The sequence below is a fragment of the Passer montanus genome, unplaced genomic scaffold, assembly GCF_014805655.1.
Source record: "Passer montanus isolate IOZ18808 unplaced genomic scaffold, ASM1480565v1 scaffold47, whole genome shotgun sequence".
Classification (NCBI taxonomy): Eukaryota; Metazoa; Chordata; class Aves; order Passeriformes; family Passeridae; genus Passer; species Passer montanus.
Genome location: NW_024369596.1, coordinates 6,532,000 through 6,549,562, shown reverse-complemented (window position 1 = coordinate 6,549,562; position 17,563 = coordinate 6,532,000). Strand labels below are relative to the sequence as shown.

Below are 17,563 nucleotides of genomic sequence, written 5' to 3'. Positions count from 1 at the left end.
TTCTGGGTTGGGGTGTCAGAACCCAGACAGAGATGGCCTGCTTTTAGAAATTGCTGTCAGTACCTTTCTTAAAAGCCAAGGATGCCCCACAGGAATGCAGAGATGAATGTTTGGCTTCTACTTTTATATCCTACCACTGAAAAATTGCAAGGAATCACTTAAATCTTTGTCTCCCCTGCTCCCTCTCCATTTTAAAACCATCTTTACTGGTGCTCCTGCATACTTACCCATTGGAGCTAAGTCTGTCTGCCCTCATCCATACCTTAGAACACAAATAGAATGAGCTGGTGTAAAGCAGTCTCTGCATTCAGTCATGTTGAGGCTGAGAAACTGAAATCTTGCACTTGCTCAGGCTGGTGTTGCTTTAGGATGAGGAATGAACCTGGAGCACCTGATATGTCACCCAGACTTGGAGCCTACAAATTCCCTTGAGTAACTGAGACCATGTATCTTTTCTGTTGAGAAGGAGCAGAGTTGTATCAGGAGGAAGGTTTACTTTCTGTGTTAGTGTGGCTGCCACAAGCTGTTCCTGCTCCTAAGCAGTATTAAGGCTGCACCATCTGCCTTGATAACCTGCCTGTGCCTGGAACATGCACAGCTACTGCAGTTAGCACCACCTGGGGACTGCAGAGAGCTGTGTTTCCACTGCATTTGCTGCTCCCTTCTTTTAAACAAACCTTTCCTCTGCTTAGGCTGGCAGATTTGATCCAAGTCCAGCTTTTTGTCCTGCTGTAGGGCAGTTCTAAGTCCATGGAAGCCAGAGGTTAGCTTGACTGAGCAGTGCCAGCCCCAGCAGGCTGACTCTGCCAGGGGAGGGAAGATAAGCATGCTCAGAATCCCAGCCAGATGATTATCCAGGCTTAGAATGGCCCATGTAAATTCGACTAATTGTTTAATGACTTGGTCATTTGCATTCAGTGGCTATGACACAGACCTGGCAGGGAGGAGGGTCAGGCTGTTGGGTTGGCTAAGTGCAGGAATTCTGCATTCCAGAACGGCTTCCTGGGAGCCTCTGGGTGTGAGCACAGCTCCTGCACCCACCTGTGAGAGGGGGAAATGGTGCTGCCAAACCTGTTTGAGCCCAAACTTAACCCAGGACAGCATTTACAGCTCCCACACCACCCCACAGACTCTGCATCCTTCACACAGAGCTGTGCTGCTACAGGGACAGTCATGGAACTGGAACCAAGCAGGATGTTCTGCACTGCACATCTCCCCCAAAGCCCTGAACTCACCTGGGAATAACCCTAGAAACACCTGTACAATAGGCAATGGCAGACACAGGAGAGCTGCTCCTACAAGAGACACCCCATAATCTCTCCACTGAAGCTGTCAGCAGCAGGAGGCAGCAGCAGCTACTTTCAGATTTTGCACATTCATCACCATAACCAGGCACAAGCTCTAAAGGCCACGGGCAGGCCACACAGCAGATTCTGTTTGCTGTGTCCAGGTGCACTTTGGTTTGTAGCAGCTTCAGTCACACGTGGCATTTCCTGCTACACAGAGAGGTGAAGTCTGGGAATGACCCAGACAGGCTTTATACAAGGGAAAAACATCATTTTTTTCACAGGCTCTTGCATACAGATGAAAGAAAGTATGTCACAAAGGTTTCCATCCTACCTGCTTGTCTCTGCTTTTTTGTTTAATTCACTAAGCCATTATTCTTTTAGTCGTCACCATATCTGTGACATTGTGACCACGTTTTGTCCACATCTTTCAATGGCTGGGATAACAAATACTCAGAAAAACACAGCACCTCCCTAGACACACAGAGCTGAGCTTTGATCTCTGCACTGCCGTTTGCTGACTCTCCCTGTTGCCTGTGGTTTTCCCTTGCAGGGCACAGCTCTTTATCCCGGCCCAAGTCTCTGCTGGTGTCCTCGCCCTCCACGAAGCTGCTCACGCTGGAGGAGGCTCAGGCACGGACTCAGGCCCAGATCAACTCTCCCATCGTGGCAGACAGCAAGTACATTGAAGTGGGAGAAGGCCCAGCAGCTTTGCAGGGGAAATTCCACACAGTCATTGACTTCCCATCTGAAAGGTAGAGACAGGTTTCCTTTCCAGCGTGTGTCATAACTGTTATTTTGAATACAGCAGGAATTTGCTTATATTAACTTGAGACTTGTTATATATGTAAATATTGTGGCCAGTTTTCCACCTGCTTTTGACTCTGGGAGGATTAGCTCATATCAGTGGTCTTGGTTTAGCCAAATAATTTGTGTTCCACTCCCTCTTGTTTTTATCAGGGATATCATTTAATATATAAATCCATGTTGTCTATAATGCAGAGATGCCTGGACCAGTCAAACACAGAAATGTAAACAGGGTGAACACCTGCAGATGTTGGGGTTTTCCAGGACTAAGTGCTTGTTACAAATCCAGATTCCCTTGAAATGGAGCAGCTGGGCAGGCTTGAGGACACTGGAAACTAAATATGGCAGTAGAGGAGAGTAAGGTGGTTTTATAGCAGGAGTGAGAGATGCTTTTGAGCACCTTTATGGCTGCCCAGCTTCCCAGAGAGCTGGGGCTTCTTCCAGAAAATCCATTCCTTGGCTGCTGGACTGGACAAGGAAGAGCCTTTCCTCACATGCACTGCAGATGCTTTGTGGAGCTTGGGGGAATTTACACAGCAAGACTTTAGGGCTGAGCTGGATGAAAGAAAACATCCTCAGCTGTGGAAAAGAGGGAGGTTCCAAGCAGAAACCCGGAGTTTCTCAGCAGAAAGCAGAGAGTGCTGGTAACAAGCAGCCAGGATTGAGCTGCAGCCCATCCTCCATCCGTGTGTTCCATTTTCTCTCCCCAGGAAAAGGCCTCCCAGCAAGATGAAGAAGTCTCCAGTGGGGAGCTGGCGTTCCTTCTTCAACCTGGGAAAATCCTCCTCCGTGTCCAAGCGCAAACTGCAACGCAACCCCAGCGAGCCCTCAGAAATGAAAGCCATAGCCCTGGCAGGTGAGGTCCCCTTCCACATCCCGGGTTGTCAGCAGTGCAGAGTGATGTTTCTAGTGGGCGTTTATCTCCTTCTAGCGTCCAAGCTGTGCATGACACCTCCAGTAGCTCTTCTTTCCCAATGGATCTCATGCAGCTCTGGAGCCTGCCGGGGCTCACACCTCTGTGCTTTTTGGAATAGCTTTGGAAAGATAAGATGTGGCTGCTGCTGTCATAAGTCACAGGTTAATTCCTTCTGACACTCTCATTATGAAATGAGAATACAGTTCTGGTTCCCCTTGCTGCTCTCAGAAGATGAAATGAGGGGAAGGGCACCTTCCCCAAACACATTCCCTCCAAAAGCTGTACCAGAGTACCCAGAGAAGGCTGCCAACAACCCTTTGTAGCCACAGCCAGGATATGTAGGTGGAATTCTCAGCCTTTTCCATATATAATTTTCTGCCTCTTTCCAAACTTAAAAATAGCAACAACGTGTTTTTGCAGTAAAACACATCACAAATCCCAAAATTTGGGCCCGGGAGAACTTTTATCCCCTCATCTCCCAAGGTCAATCTTTAAATTCTTACCCTCACAGTCTTCACACTCTCTATGATACCCTTCAGGACTGTCTCCTCAGAGACTGAAATTATACTTGTTTAGTGCCCATAAAACAGGGTCTGTAAATGTTCCTTCCTTCCCCCTTTTTGAGGAGTTTTGTTTGTGGGAAGTTGCCCAGCCTGTCACCTGCAGCAGTCATCACTTGGGTTGGTTGCTGTTTCCAGGTAAAATGAGAAGCAGAAACCCACCTTCAAAATAAGATTACTCTCAGGACAGTGATGTTGGTGCTAGAAATGCATTTGTGTTTTTCCTGCCACCATTACCCAGCTAAGTGTAACCCCTTTCTAACTGATCCTTTCCCTGTGTGGTTCCTTCCCTCAGGAGGACGAGGAGACAGCGGGACGCTCCGCTCGGCCAAGAGCGAGGAGTCCCTCACCTCCCTGCATGCCGTGGATGGTAAGGCAAAATCCTACCTGCACTTCCAGGAAAGGGACATTCAGAGAGGCATTTTGACATCTCTGGCTGAGGATGTTCAGCAGAGCAGGTTTTCCACCCCTCCAGGGGAAGCTGAACTTGCTAACTGATGAAGCAGCTTTCTGCTCCCAGCACAGATGGGTCTCACAGAAATGCTCTTCATGGCTTTTCCTGCTTTTAAGGTTAAAAAAAGCAAACCTCTTGCTCTGGTGCAGCTGACACTGCTTATGTTCATTCCTTGGCTCCTCCCCTTGCTATTTCAAGGTTGACAGGACAGCATTGTGGAGGAAAGTGCTCTCTGAGAAAGGCCTTGAGCACATTTAAAGTGTCTTTGCTTGTGCACACAGCTTAGTTTCACACTAAATCACACCTGGCAAGTGCTGTAACAGAGTTTAAGTGAATGGAATAAGCAGTCACTGCCAACGATGTTACTTTGTGTGCAGAGCGAGCCAGGGGAGCCTGTCCCTGCCTTAGGACTGCTCTGACTGCCCCCGCCCACCCCCCGACTGTGCCTGGAGGTCCTGTCACTGACCCATGGTGTCTCCTCACTTCCAGGTGAATCCAAACTGTTCCGGCCTCGAAGGCCCAGGTCCAGCAGCGATGCCCTGTCTGCCTCCTTCAATGGGGAGCTGCTGGGGAACATGAACCGCTGCAACTCCTACGACAACCTCCCCCATGACGACAGCGACGGGGACGAGGGGCTCATCCACGTCCCTGCCCTCATCTCTCCCCGCTCCTCGGAGGACGTGGACCTCAGCCCGCCGGACATCGGCGTCGCCAGCCTGGACTTCGACCCCATGTCCTTCCAGTGCAGCCCCCCCCAGGCGGAGTCCGAGTGCCTGGACAGCAGCACCTCCCTGCTGGAGTCCATCGATATCAATAAGGAGAAGCCAAGCCTGCTCAAGAAGGATTTAGAGTCAGGCAGCCAGTCGCAGACCCCAGGCAGTGCCACAAGCTCTGAGCCAGTGTCCCCTTTCCAGGAGAAGATGAGTCCCTTCTTTACGCTGGACCTGAGCCCCACGGAAGAGCAGGCCTGCAAACCACTCAGCTTCTCGCCCAAGACAGCCCGAAAGCCCATCAAATCTCCACCAGTGAGCACAGAACCCACCTCCTTTGTGCTACCCAGCCGTGTCCCAGAGGCCGTGGGAGGAGTGCCCACCACATCCAGGAACTCTTCTTCTTCCAGCTGGAGCAAAGAGATTGGCATCACTGAGATCACAAACAGGTCCCCAACCCAGATGTCCTTGCCCCTGAAAAACAGTGAAACAGGAACAGGGGAAGGAGGCCACCAAGAGCTGCAGCATCCCCAGCTAGTGGCTGCTTGCAAAGCAGAGTTGCCAGAAGAAGGGGAGAGAGCCATGCCAAGCAGTCAGAATAAGACTGTACCCAGTGGACACACCCAGCCAGGTACAGTGCATTTTCCTCCATTCTTTCTTTAAGTTCCAAAGGGGAGCTGCTCTCAGAACCATCCTCCTCTGCGTGCCTTTAGGAGAGGGGATTGCCCGTCAGTTCTGGTCACGAGTGTCTTGCAGGGCTGTGCAGATCAGTAAAGTCTTAACCTCTGCCTTCTCCTTACATCACACAAATCTCGGATAATTTCCATAATGCTTTATATTCCGCTTTTTTTTTCCCCATCCTCTCATACGTGAAAATCTCTAGCATGTCCTTCTCAATCATTTCAGCCAATAGACCATCTTAAGACTTTTCCTTTTTTAAATTAAAAATCTGCCAACACTCGAAGAAGGGACCTTTCCGCCTAAAACCTTATGATCAAAATTGTGTAAGGGTATCTCATTCTCTGCTACCTCCTTCCTACCTCTAGAAATGCAAGAGGAGCCTTTAGACAATCTCTTGGGTTTTTTCCTCTTTGTGATGAACTGCTGTGCTGTCGAGCAGCGTTTGCCTGTGAGACACAAGTGTTTCACATCAGAAGGAACTGCCACTGTGAAAGTGTGGAGAGCATCTATTTTTTTATAATAGTCGTTAAGGTCACTCTCCTTATTGGGTAACATAAAATCACTCTCTCTCTCAATTTTCCCCCCATTAGGAGCAGTTGCCCTCGACTCCCCCCAGGATCCTGTTCCCGTCAGTTCTGTGTCTCTTATCCCTCCTCCTCCTCCGAAAAACGCAGCGCGCATGCTGGCCCTAGCGTTAGCCGAGTCCGCACAGCAAGCATCCGCCCAGTCCCACAAAAGGCCAGGAGATGCTCATGCTGAAAGCACAAATTATGGAGAGGCTGAAGCTGGCACAGCTCTAGAAAAGCTCCATCTCTCTGCGGGCGCTCCTGACAAGCTCCACCTGTTCACTGCTCTGCCCGAGAACCGCCTGCACTTCCAGCCTGGGGCACCTTTAGAGCAGGACTGCCAAGGCACGGCCGGGGAGCAGAACCACCCGCCCGGCGCGCCTGGAGGCCAAGAGCCCCCGCCTCTCCACACGGGCATTCCCGGGGACACGCCTGGCAGCAGGGATGCGGAGCAGGAGCAGTCCAGCTTCCACCTCAGCAGAGCGGGGGACAAGGAGGCCTTCCCGGCCCACGTGGGGGACTGGGAGCACGCGGCCCTCCACGGCCCAGGGACACTGCCAGAGCGGGAGCTGCCCGCCACGGAGCCGGCTGTGGAGCAGCCCCAGCTGCGCGCGGGCCTGGCTGGGGACAAGCTGCACGCTCCCTGCACGGCCGAGGACAAGCTGCAGTCTCCCTCCGTGGGTCCCGCCGGGGACAAGGGCGCCCCAGCCGCGGTGCCGTACCTGAGCACCCTCCCGGGCACGGCGGCTGAGCCCCGTGCCCTGCCCGGGGCCGCCCCCCAGGCAGATGCCACCGTCCCGCCCGCGCCACGCACGGCCACGGCCCCGGCACAGAGACAGGAGCACCAGGCAGCTGTGGGACAGGTGCCAGCGGCCAAAGCACCCAGCGGCTCCGGGCAGGTACGTGCTGCTCCCTGCACAGCTCCTCTGAAATGCTGAGCACTGGGAACGTCAGTCCAAATCCAAATGGCATGGAAGGGGATTTGCAGGAAACCAGGAGTGATGTGGGTGTAATACGGACACAGCCTTGCAGAAAATCCTGTGCTGCTTTCTTAAGGGAGCATCCCAGAATACCCACTCCCCTTGGTTTTAAGGACGAAAGTATCTGCAGGGGCAGCTGACAGAGGGATTGATAGTTCAGAATGCTCAGAAAGAATTTTTGCATCCTCTGACAAGGTCCTCTTCCAGCATCCTGGTTAGGCTCTTGTCCAGTCAGCGACAGGATGAGAAGACACAGTCTTAAACTGCACCAGGAGAGGTTTAGGTTGGGCAGCTGGAAGAATTTCTTCACAAAAGGGTGATTAGGTGCTGGAAGGGGCTGCCCAGGGAGCTGGTGGAGTCCCTATCGCTGGAGGTGTGCAAGGAGCAACTGGACATGGCACTTGGTGCTCTGGGCTGGTTGACATGGGGGGGATTGGTCTCAGGTAGGACTCAATGGTCTCTCTCAGAGTTCTTTTCCAAACTCAGTGATTCTGTTAAACAAAGCAGGTCACATTGCTTGTGCAGGATTGAAACATTTCCATCAGAAATCCAAAGCCCCCAGCCCATGAGACATGCCTCACTGCAGCCCAGCCTAAGCCCTGTAGCCACATTTAAGGCAGGAATTTCTACTGCACTTCTTGATCTGCTCACCAGGGCCTGAGGAGGTTAAATCCAGGAGCATTTTCATTAATATCAGACATTTAAAAGCAGACCACCTAACAAAACACTGAGGGTATTGTGTGAGGAGACAGCCACCTCCTTGCCTTCCTCTGGTTTGGCATTTGCAGAACACACCAGTTGTGATGGGTCCCAAAAAATTGCCAGTGGCATCCTGCCTTCCCATGCTGAGAGAGGGAACCTACACGTCTGTCAGTCCCCAGCAAACAGAAACTAGGCACAGACATACTGGAGTGGAGCTGATCCACACAAGTGTCTGGGATGTTCCAACTACAGAACACCAGGGAAAAAGCTGCTTGTCCCTAACTTTGCTTTCTTCCCTGCAGATGTGGAGCACAGCTGCACCTGAAAAGCCTCCAGAGCCCACGCCTGGCTTTGTCTCCGAGAGCAGTTCCAGTGCCCGTGGCTCCTCTTCTGTGCCCGCGGGCCACCAGAGCCACTTGGAAAAGCCTCGGGAGAGCACGAGGGCTCCCCCGCTGCACCTGCGCTCCGAGTCAGTCCCTGCCCCCTCCTCCTACAGCTTCACCCCGCCCGTGCCGCCCGTGAGGACACTGGAGAGCAAGATCGCTGCAGCCATGCACTCCAACAACACGGACACCATCAACAACTCCAACTACCACTCCTTCCTGGCCTCCTCCATGCTGGCGTCCTCCGTGGAGGAGGCGCTGCTGCCACCACCACCGCCACCACCTCCCAAGCACTCGTCCCTGCAGCCGGTGTACGTGCCGCACCCCAAGACAGAGAGCCTCCCTGAGCCCGTGGGGCCTGATGGCTACCTGCACGCCAAGCACCAGTACCGGCCCGAGAGCGTCCCTGCCCACGGCTACCACGGCAAGGCCGAGCAGCACCAGCCCTACCCACCCCGCCCGGAACCGCCTGTCACCGCAGGCACGCGCTACGGCTCCTACGGCACGCAGGGCAAGGGCTCTGCCACGGGCCTGCACCCCAAGCCCCGCAGCCGCAGCGACTTTGTGTCCTCCGTGAGCCCCACGGGGCTGCGGGGCACCGGCTATGCCGAGGAGGCCCCCCCGTACCCCACCATCCGCAGGGTGCAGTCGCTGCACGTGCCCGGCCCGGCCGCCGCTGCCGCCATCCGCTCCGTGCCCATCTCCCGCACGGAGGTGCCCCCGGACGACGAGCCCGTGTACTGCCCGCGGCCCCTCTACCAGTACAAGCCCTACCAGCCCCACTCCGACTACCACGTCACGCAGCTCCAGCCTTACTTTGAGAACGGGCGGGTCCATTATCGCTACAGTCCCTACTCCAGCTCCTCCAGCTCCCCGTACTACACTGCAGCTGACGGGAGTTTCTACGACCTGGATCCCTACAGCACCGTGCGGGTCCGGCCCTTCCACGGCCTGCCCGGCCGCGAGTTCGGCCCCTATGTGTCCCGGCTGCAGGGCAAGGGGCTGTACCGCTACCCCAGCCTGGCCGCCTACCCCCGGGCAGGGCTCATCAACCACCTGGGCAAAGAGCACAGCTTCGTGAGCAGGGACGTGCCCCCCGCCCCGGACATCAAGCACATGTACATGTCCTGGGACCTGGAGGACATGGAGAAGTACCGCATGCAGTCCATCCGCCGGGAGAGCCGCACGCGCCAGAAGGTCAAAGGGCCCCTCATGTCCCAGTACGACAACGTGGCCCCGCTGCTGCAGGACGAGCTGGGGGGCCTGGATGCCGTCCACCTGCGCAGCAAATCGGATCCTGGCAAGAGCGGCCTGCTCACGGTGGCAGAGGGGAAGGAGGGCAGGTACCCAGCCAAGGCGGCCACGCCCGAAGGGGACGAGCGTTACTACGGGCAGCACATGGAGCCCGAGCTGGACCGAGGCCTCTATCATGGCGGGGGCTACGGGAACGGGCAGCCTGAAAAGCCATCCTTGCCCCAGAAGCAGAGCAGCATCCGGAACAGAAAGATGCACGAACCAGGCAGCAGCAGCAGCGAGCACAGGACGTATTTGCAGCAGGAAGCCAACCACAGGCAGCCTTCCGAACCCAAAAATGGGCCCCCCTACCCCGAGTACAGGCCCAAGGGCGGCCCGGAACCCTCCGAGCCCATAGGCTACCAGCACTCGGGCAGCAAGTACATCCCAGCCAGCCAGGAGACCCTGAGGCTTAACCACAAGGAGGGGAGGCTGGCAGAGGACAGGCCAGACCTGGAGAGGCCTCGAGGCAGAGCATCCATGGAGAAGCACTCCAGAGACTGCTACAAGGAGGAGGAGCACGCCGCCCCTCCCGTGGCACCGCCGCCCAAGCCCGAGCGGAGCCACAGCCTCCGCATGCGGGAGCACCCTGAGCCCATGGAGAGGGACTCTGCCCTGCTGTACCCCTACCAAACCCTGGGCAAGCGCCAAAGCACGATGACTGTGGTGTCCCAGTACGATAACCTGGAGGATTACCATACCCTGCCTCAGCACCAAAGAGGGGGCTATGCTGGAGCAGGGGGCTTCATGCCCCCCGGCTTCCCCCACGTGCACAGCAGAACTTACGCCACGGCGCTGGGGCAGGGAGCCTTCCTCCCCACAGAGCTGTGTCTGCAGAGGCCCGAGACAGAGGTGCACGTCGAGTGAGCTGGGGGGGGACGAGGGATAGAGTCTAAGCAGCCTCTGCTGGACAGTGGACTGTTTTATTTTTTCAGTGACAGTAAAAAACTCCCTGACCTTGCCCCAGTGAGCAAAGCAAACGCCCCTCAGCCCTCCCCTGGCCCCCACTCACTGTTTTTATGTAGTAGAGCTATAGATTTTCATGTAGTTTTGAGCCACCTGGGTGGACAGGGCAGGCTGTTGGCACACAGGTGTTGCCAGAGGCTGGGCAGGGCTGACACAGATGCTGTTAGGGCAGGGAGGGAAGGAATTTTCCCTTCCCAGATGTGACACTGGCTGCTCCTCCCCATGCCCAGGGTCCCATGCATGATGGGCTGTGCACAATGGACTGTGCCTGCAGCTCCATCCTGCTGCAAACTGCCCATCCCAGGCTGGCTCCCAGGAAAGGGCCGTGGAGGAACCTTGGAGTTACGCAGAGAGAGTGGGGCTGGGCAGGGCTCCCCAGGGATCCTCTCCTTGCTGAGGCCCTGCCTCTCCCGAGGCTGCACCCACTGCAGCTGCTCTGAGCTAGCTGGGGGCCTGTTTTGACTTCAAGCCCGAGGAATAGGCTCTGAAGCCAGCTCAGAACACAACACACTCGTTATGTTTCTTGCTTATTAACAAGCTGCTTCTGCGTACAAGAAGTCCATTTCCTTTACATTTCTCTGTGTAAGCAGAGGCCAGCTGCAGGAGCCATGTAGGGCAGGTTTGCATTTCTCACACCAAAAGAAATAAACCACTAAACTACACCAAACCCGACCCCCAGAGCTGGGAACAGCACACCCATTCCATGCCAGTCCTTCCTCTTGCCTGCAAGGTTATCTGTGGCCCAGATGAGCTCACTCCATCCTGTGGCTGGCAAGACTCTGTCATCTCACTGCAAAAAATACTAGAAAAATAGATTTTAAAAAACGTCTGTAGCATTATGTAAATCAGAGCCCACCTTGCCAGCTGTTTGTGACAAGTGGTCTGCCTAATCAGCTGCCCTGGGCCAGGTCCTGCAGCAATTCCATCAGGGAATGCTCCTGCTGAGCTTAGGCTGGAGGTTTCCAGGCTCTCTGCAGCCAGTGAGATCCATGCTGGGCAGAGATCCCTGTGGAGCTGTGGCACACAGGGAGCAGTGATGTGCCCAGGTGCAGTTCCCCCAGGACTCAGTGGGTAGGGACAGAAGGCCAGTGCTCTCTAAAATACACCAAAAATGGTGTCCAAGCTATTGAAAAGCTTTGATATTGTACAAACAGCCTGGCAGCCCCTCATGCTGCCTCTCAGACTCCCTAGGACTCACACCCCCTGTACAAATAAAGCACATCCATTCCATTAGGTAGGGCTTGCAAGCAATACTTGAGATTTAGCAGTTTTTAAATGTTCACTGATAAATTCCAAGGCCATTCCTGTTCTGTGTGGTTGAAGAACTTCTCTACCTGTTTCGAATCTCTAATGTTTTATGAAAAACCTGGAAGTCCTGCAGTTAGCACACTGCTGCTTAGGTGGGGCTATTTGAACAAAAAGTTTTATGGCTATTTTGGGACTTTGAAATCCTAAGGAAAGCCTGCTTCTAGTTGCTGACTACTCTGTAGCTTTTTGCTTCTTTTAACCTTGGAGCCTTGTCTGGGGCTGTTTCAGTAACTGCCTTCTGGTTCTATTTTATTGTGCAATGCTGGTGTTTTAAGCATTTTGTTTAGAAGAGTTCTCACATGTTATGGAACGAAATCTGGCAGTAAGAAAAAAAAGAAGAAAGAAAAAAAAAAGAGAAAAAAGCAGCACTGTGATCCAGGTTACCACAATCTCCTCACAAGGAATTCCCAGGTAGAGGGGTTGGGGTTTTTGGTGAGGGAATGCTTTTTGTAGTGTTTTCTTTTAGGGAAAACTGCACAGAAAGGGACCACTGGGTGAGCCACCCTGTCTCCACTGGCAGTAACTCCCAGGCAAGGCTGAGCTGCCCTGGTTCTCGGGAGCCAGGCTGGATTATCTGTGCTCCCCAGCAGAGCTGTGTTGTGCCAGAGCCAGGACAAGCCTCAGCCCCTGGCTACCTGCCAGGTCTCCCGTTGAAGCAGGGATAAGTGTTTGGTTCAGGCTATTTGGGATTCAGGTAAAGAGAGCTGCAGGTCCAACCTCTCTCTCCGTGAAAGCCTTAACTCCCCCCTGCCCCACAGCCTCCCCCACCCTCTACCTGGGCCTTAGGTCAGCCAGGACTATCCTGCCACTACTACGAGGGGCTGCTCCCAGCTCCTGTTAATTGTAAACGCCTCTGGATTCTCCTGCTCGAAGCCACTGTCTCCCTGTAGAGCCCAAGTGCCATCCCTGTCAGCCTCTGCTCCTCAGTGCGTGCTGCTCTCCCTGCATTGTGTCAAGTGCCAGGTGCGAAGCACCCGCTCATCCCATTGGAAACAAACCCTTCAGCACCTTTCCCAAAAGGCTTCTGGAAGTGCATACCTGTACCCCTACCCCAGAGGGCTGCTGCAAACAGCCTTTGGGAATGAGAGGAAGAAGACAGCAGAGCAGTGACTCCCAGCCATCTCCCCCTTGGCACTCAGCCCCAGCCAGGTGTGCTCCAAGGGTGGAAGCTCTCCAAGAACCCAAGCTCATGTCCAGCACTGCTGAGCCACAGTACAGGATTTTAAAAGGTGAAGGCACCAGCTTTTCCCAGGTAACAGACCAACACTTTTCTTTTATCATTGCTCCTGCCCACGGCTTCAGCAGCATCCTGCATGATCCTTCCCTGCCAAGCCATACAGTGAACTATGCAGTCCTGCTCCTGCTCTGGGCTCAGTGTGCTGGTCCTACAGAGAGTTGTACATCCTCATTAACCCCAAAATTCATAGGTGAGGTTGGAAAGGGTGTCATGCATCAGAGTGAGGCAGGCAGGTGACACCAGGAGTCTCAGGTGGGTGAGCGGGAGGGCAGTGACAGCCCAGCCGTGTGTCCCAGAGTGGAGAGAGCAGGGGGACAGCAACGCAGATAATCCTCTGATCGAAGTGCAGTTGTGCTCAGGCTCAGTGATTCCTTGCCTGACCACATCCCCACGAGGTGACAGCAGCTCTGTTCCTCAGCACGGACACTGTCTGCATCCTGAGCTGCCACTCCCTGTTTCCAGAAGAGGGGCTCCCGGTGCATGCAGGAATGAGGCTCCAGGAGTCTGCTCCAGCTCTGCATTTTCACCTCTGCTTTGGAGCAGGACGTGACCCACAGGAGACCTTCCTTGGGAAGGGGAGTGCAGTCGTAGGTGAGTAATGAGGACTTGGCCCCTATGAAGTCTTAAGGAAAGCATTAATTTCTGATTTTTGCAGAGTTTTATCAGGTGATATCTATATGCATCTCTGAGAACACTCCCACAACTTTGTGCCTATGTCTTTGCAGTGATCCCCCGCCCCTGCTCTCCGCTGGGGGGTCAGTGAGGATTGCACAGTGGTAGTAAGTTGCTACACAAAACCAAAACCGACTTGAAAACGTTCTGTTCCTCTTTGACCCCAGAAGGGACAGAACCTCAAGTGTGCTCTGCCATCCCCCGGGCTGGTGACAGGGCATTGACTCAAGTGGTGTGTTAAATGTCAGGAAACTGGGTGAGAAGTTGTTTTCCCTCCTTTCGTTGTGGCGGCTTAGGCATGTTCCTGTTTCCCGGAGCCCCGGCTCCCTGGGGGCACGGCGTGGTGTGAGCGAACCCCACGGCTGCTCCTGCGTGCAGAGCCCTGCCTCGTCCAGCGGGGGAGGGAGGGAGGGGGGACAAAAGGGTTCTTTTGCCGTTCATTTTCCTGCTGTAGAAGACTTGATTTTTTCTTTCCCTGAGCCGCATGAGAGAAACATCCCAGAAAGTCTTGGGTTACCTTTGGAGTTCCCTTCACTTTAATTTATAGAGTGTCTTTTTTTGTGAACTGGTGTAAAATGTATATGCCGACAAGCTCATGTATTTTTATGTAAATATTTTTTGTGGTTTCCCTACTTGCCCTTCTCTGTAAATATTTAGAATTCTCATATTCTTCTCACCTTGTATGATGCAGATGTGGTTTTGTTTCTGTTTTTTATTTGTACTGTAATGCAACAATCCAGACTGAGGTGTCTTGTGGTATTAAACAAAAGCAACAGTCCCACTGAGCTCACACTCAGATGTGCAACTTGACAGCATTAATCAAGCCAGGTTAAAAACTACTCAGGTGTGCCTGTGTGTATTTTTTCCTCTGCCTCGTTAATTAACAGCGTATTTAAAAAACAAAACAGGAAGAGCCAGCTTGAGGCCATGCCTTGCAGGGAGGGATGCTGGCAGGCAGCTAAGGATGAAGGAGGTGACTTTGAATTCCCATGCCAAGGCTTGGGCTTATCTGTGCCATTCCACCTGTGCCCATTGCTGCTTCCTAACAATAAATAAACCTGCCTGGGCTGTTTGAGTGTCCCTTTCCTCTCACCCAGCACGACAGCACATGCAGAAACAGCCTGGCCCTGGCACTGAAGGCACAGGGCAGATGAAGTCAGGACGAACAGATGGCACAGGCCACCTCTGAGTTGGCTGGGAGGGATTCTGGGCACCACAGTAATACCGCTCATAGTTAATTAATAGCAAAAAGATTATTCAAGGAAGTGAATTTCAAACGCTTTTAACACTAAGGATCTCTCACAGTCTTTTCATGCAGTAAATAATACAGAGTTCAGACCTGCTTCCAGGAATAAAAGCAGCCTGATCCTTCTCTACATGGAGGACAGGTGACCCCACTGCTCATGGACCTGTGGGGTGGCTGCTGCTGTGCAGTCCAGCCCTGGCTTTGTGTGACTGCAGAGGGGCTGCATGAGGCCTTTGGAAACCTTTGCCTCATCTGCTCCCAAATCCTCACTCCGGTCCAGAGCTGCTTATTGCACATCCAAACTCGGTGCTGCTGCCCTTGTAAGGTGCCCCCAGCAACCCACCCGTCCTGCCTGAGCCAGGAATTCCTGCTCTTTGGAGTCAGGAGCAGAGGCTGTGCCACAGGAACCCTCCTCATGCGAGGACACCAGAGCTGCCCTCGCAGGGCAGGACATAACCAGGCTGACCTGGCAAATAAAAATCTTGACTTTCAAGTTCAGTAGATAAATTCCCATCTTAACTGAAGGCAACTCTGCATCAGGAACTGTCACAACCAAGTGGTGGCTGGTCAGTCTGTTTTCTGCACAGCACCCTGCCGAGGATGTGTAAATATGGCAGGACACTCGGGTTGGTTGGGTGGGAAAGGGAACAGCAGGAGGATGAACCGACCCCAGGGAGCAGCCCCAGAAGTGGCATCCCACCTCCCCAGCTTGGCTTGGCCTGAAGTTCTCCAAAAGCAGCACCACGGGCATTTTCTTCAGTGCCACCGAGATCCAGTGAGCCGGGATCTGCGGGCTGGGGGTTCCACACCAGAGAGGGCTCGGGGTATCCCTGCAGCCCTGGGAGCAGCCCGGTTACCCCCGGCTCTCCAGCCGCTGCTGTAAGGATAAACAGGATGGAAACTCCATCCCTCTCTGACAGCCTGTCCCGAGCCGCTGAGGTTTGTGGGCAGAGCAGGTTGAGGCAGAGGGAGAAGGAAGGGTTTAAATTGTGCCAAAGCAGTGGCAGAGCCGGGGCGCAGTCGCTTTTCCTCCGAGCAGTTTCCAGCAGGCAGCGCTGTTAGACCGCCTTTGCCTCTCGAACCCGACCTGCCCCTGAAACAGATGATGCTCTTCCATTCTAGCAGTTTCTGCTCGGCTTTCCAGCTCCTTGCGTCTAGGGATGGGTTTCCTTTTAATTTTTTCATATTAGAAGGGATTTGCAGAGTGGTCAATGCTGGCGGCATCCTAAGGCGATCCTGAGGAGCAGCCCCACTCCCCCCACATCCTGAGCATCCCCACCGTGGGGGTGACCTGCGGACCTCGGCAGGGAAGCCACTAAATTCCACTAAGCTCCATGGCCCCATCCCTAAGCAACACGACAATATGTTCACTTCTACACTAAAAGTCATCCAAAACCAGCAACTGATGCTGGAAAAGCCGGGAAGATGCTCAGTCCTTCCTTCCTCCCTCCAGCTGGTGCACGGATGCCCTGCTAAGATTCATTATGAGCTCACAGAGCCAGAAGAGCCCCCAGCACAGGCTCCGAGCCCAGCACCTGCCAGAGCAAGGCTTGGGCAAATCCATCCCCAGCCGTGCCACGGCTGAGCCTCCCTTCCCGCTCCCTCCCTCCTTTCCCACAGCCGAGCATTTGTATTGTGTTTGTGTTCTCACCTTCCATCACCTGCCTGGGGGGCCGGGCCGGGCAGGACAGAGGTGACTGCCCCAGATCCCTCCAAACTGGAGCTGCTGGTGCCCCTCTAGCAGGGCTTGGCAGGACTTTGGCAGCGTCACAGGAGCAGAGGAGGAGGGGAGAGGTCACAGAAATCCCCTGGATTGGCATTCCTTGTGCAGGAACTGCCTGCTAGCCCCTCCAGAGAGCTGGCACGGAGGGCAAGGATCCTGCCCAGGCACAGAGCAGCCACTCCTAAGGGAGAATTTGTGACATAGGGCCAACAGCAGCGACCAAAATGAATGGGAAAAGCAATCCTTCATGCTCCTCTCATCCTTCCCGGGACGGCAGGAGCAAGCTCCCTGCTCCTGGGCTGTCCAGCCTCCTCCCACTCCTCCCTCGGGAAGAGCTGAGAAGGCAGGGTCCTGCCCTTTGCTTTGCCTCTGCCAGAGCTTTGAGGCAGCTCTGCATCAGGAGCTGTCACAACACCGTTTCCCTGCCCCTCTGCCGTCACTTCATTAACCTTTCCTGAAGGATTTTTGTTAATCCTGAGCCATTTGGATGCTCAGAGGCAGCGGCGGAGGTCAGGGGTGTTGGGAAGGGTCAGGGTGTCCCAACGAAGGGATTGCCCACTGCCTGATTAAACCTGGGGCTGCTGAGCACACCCTGAGGCACTGCAGTCCTGTGGCGTGGCCAAACTGCACCCCCACTCCTAAAGTCATTAATTCAAGAGGCAGCAGAGCCCAAACCAAAGGTGTGACCTGCAGAAAGCATCCCTGGAATAGGGAATGGGCTGTCCTGGAAAAAGGGGGGGCTTGGTGCATTTTACAGGGAAATTAAGGCTGCCTCAACTCCATCCCATGCATCTTAATTCTTCCAGCTCCAGATCCTTCCCAATGGGCCAAGGAAAGTCACCAGCCTCAGACAGACACCTTGAGTCCAGACTGTGTCTGTTTTTGTCAGACTGCAGGACAGGCTCCTCCAGGATCTGCCTGGAAAGGTCTCCCTGCCCCACCAGCCTCCTCCAGGCCCTGCCCGGCATCACAGGGGAGCCTCACTGCTCTGATTCCCTCACAAGGGGAAGAGGGAGATGGATCCCCCCAGAAATGTCCTCCATAGAGTGTCTGAATTCATTCATTACAGGCAG

General features: G+C 54.1%; 1 protein-coding gene across 9 annotated transcripts in view; it reads left to right on the top strand.

The window, feature by feature from the left end:
• The window catches only part of ARHGAP32 (Rho GTPase activating protein 32), a 238,680-nt gene extending 224,320 nt beyond the window's left edge, over positions 1–14,360 (top strand). For 7 of the 9 annotated variants that reach the window (XM_039721965.1, XM_039721964.1, XM_039721966.1 and 4 more), the window contains 6 exons: positions 1,840–2,041; positions 2,804–2,949; positions 3,865–3,939; positions 4,513–5,364; positions 6,005–6,879; positions 7,965–10,205. In XM_039721965.1, coding sequence (XP_039577899.1) covers positions 1,840–2,041; positions 2,804–2,949; positions 3,865–3,939; positions 4,513–5,364; positions 6,005–6,879; positions 7,965–10,205 — 4,391 coding nt within the window. Of the gene's footprint in view, positions 1–1,839; positions 2,042–2,803; positions 2,950–3,864; positions 3,940–4,512; positions 5,365–6,004; positions 6,880–7,964 lie in introns of all 9 variants that reach the window. The other 2 variants (XM_039721962.1, XM_039721970.1) reach the window with 1 other exon arrangement.
• Positions 14,361–17,563: the final 3,203 nt, after the last annotated feature.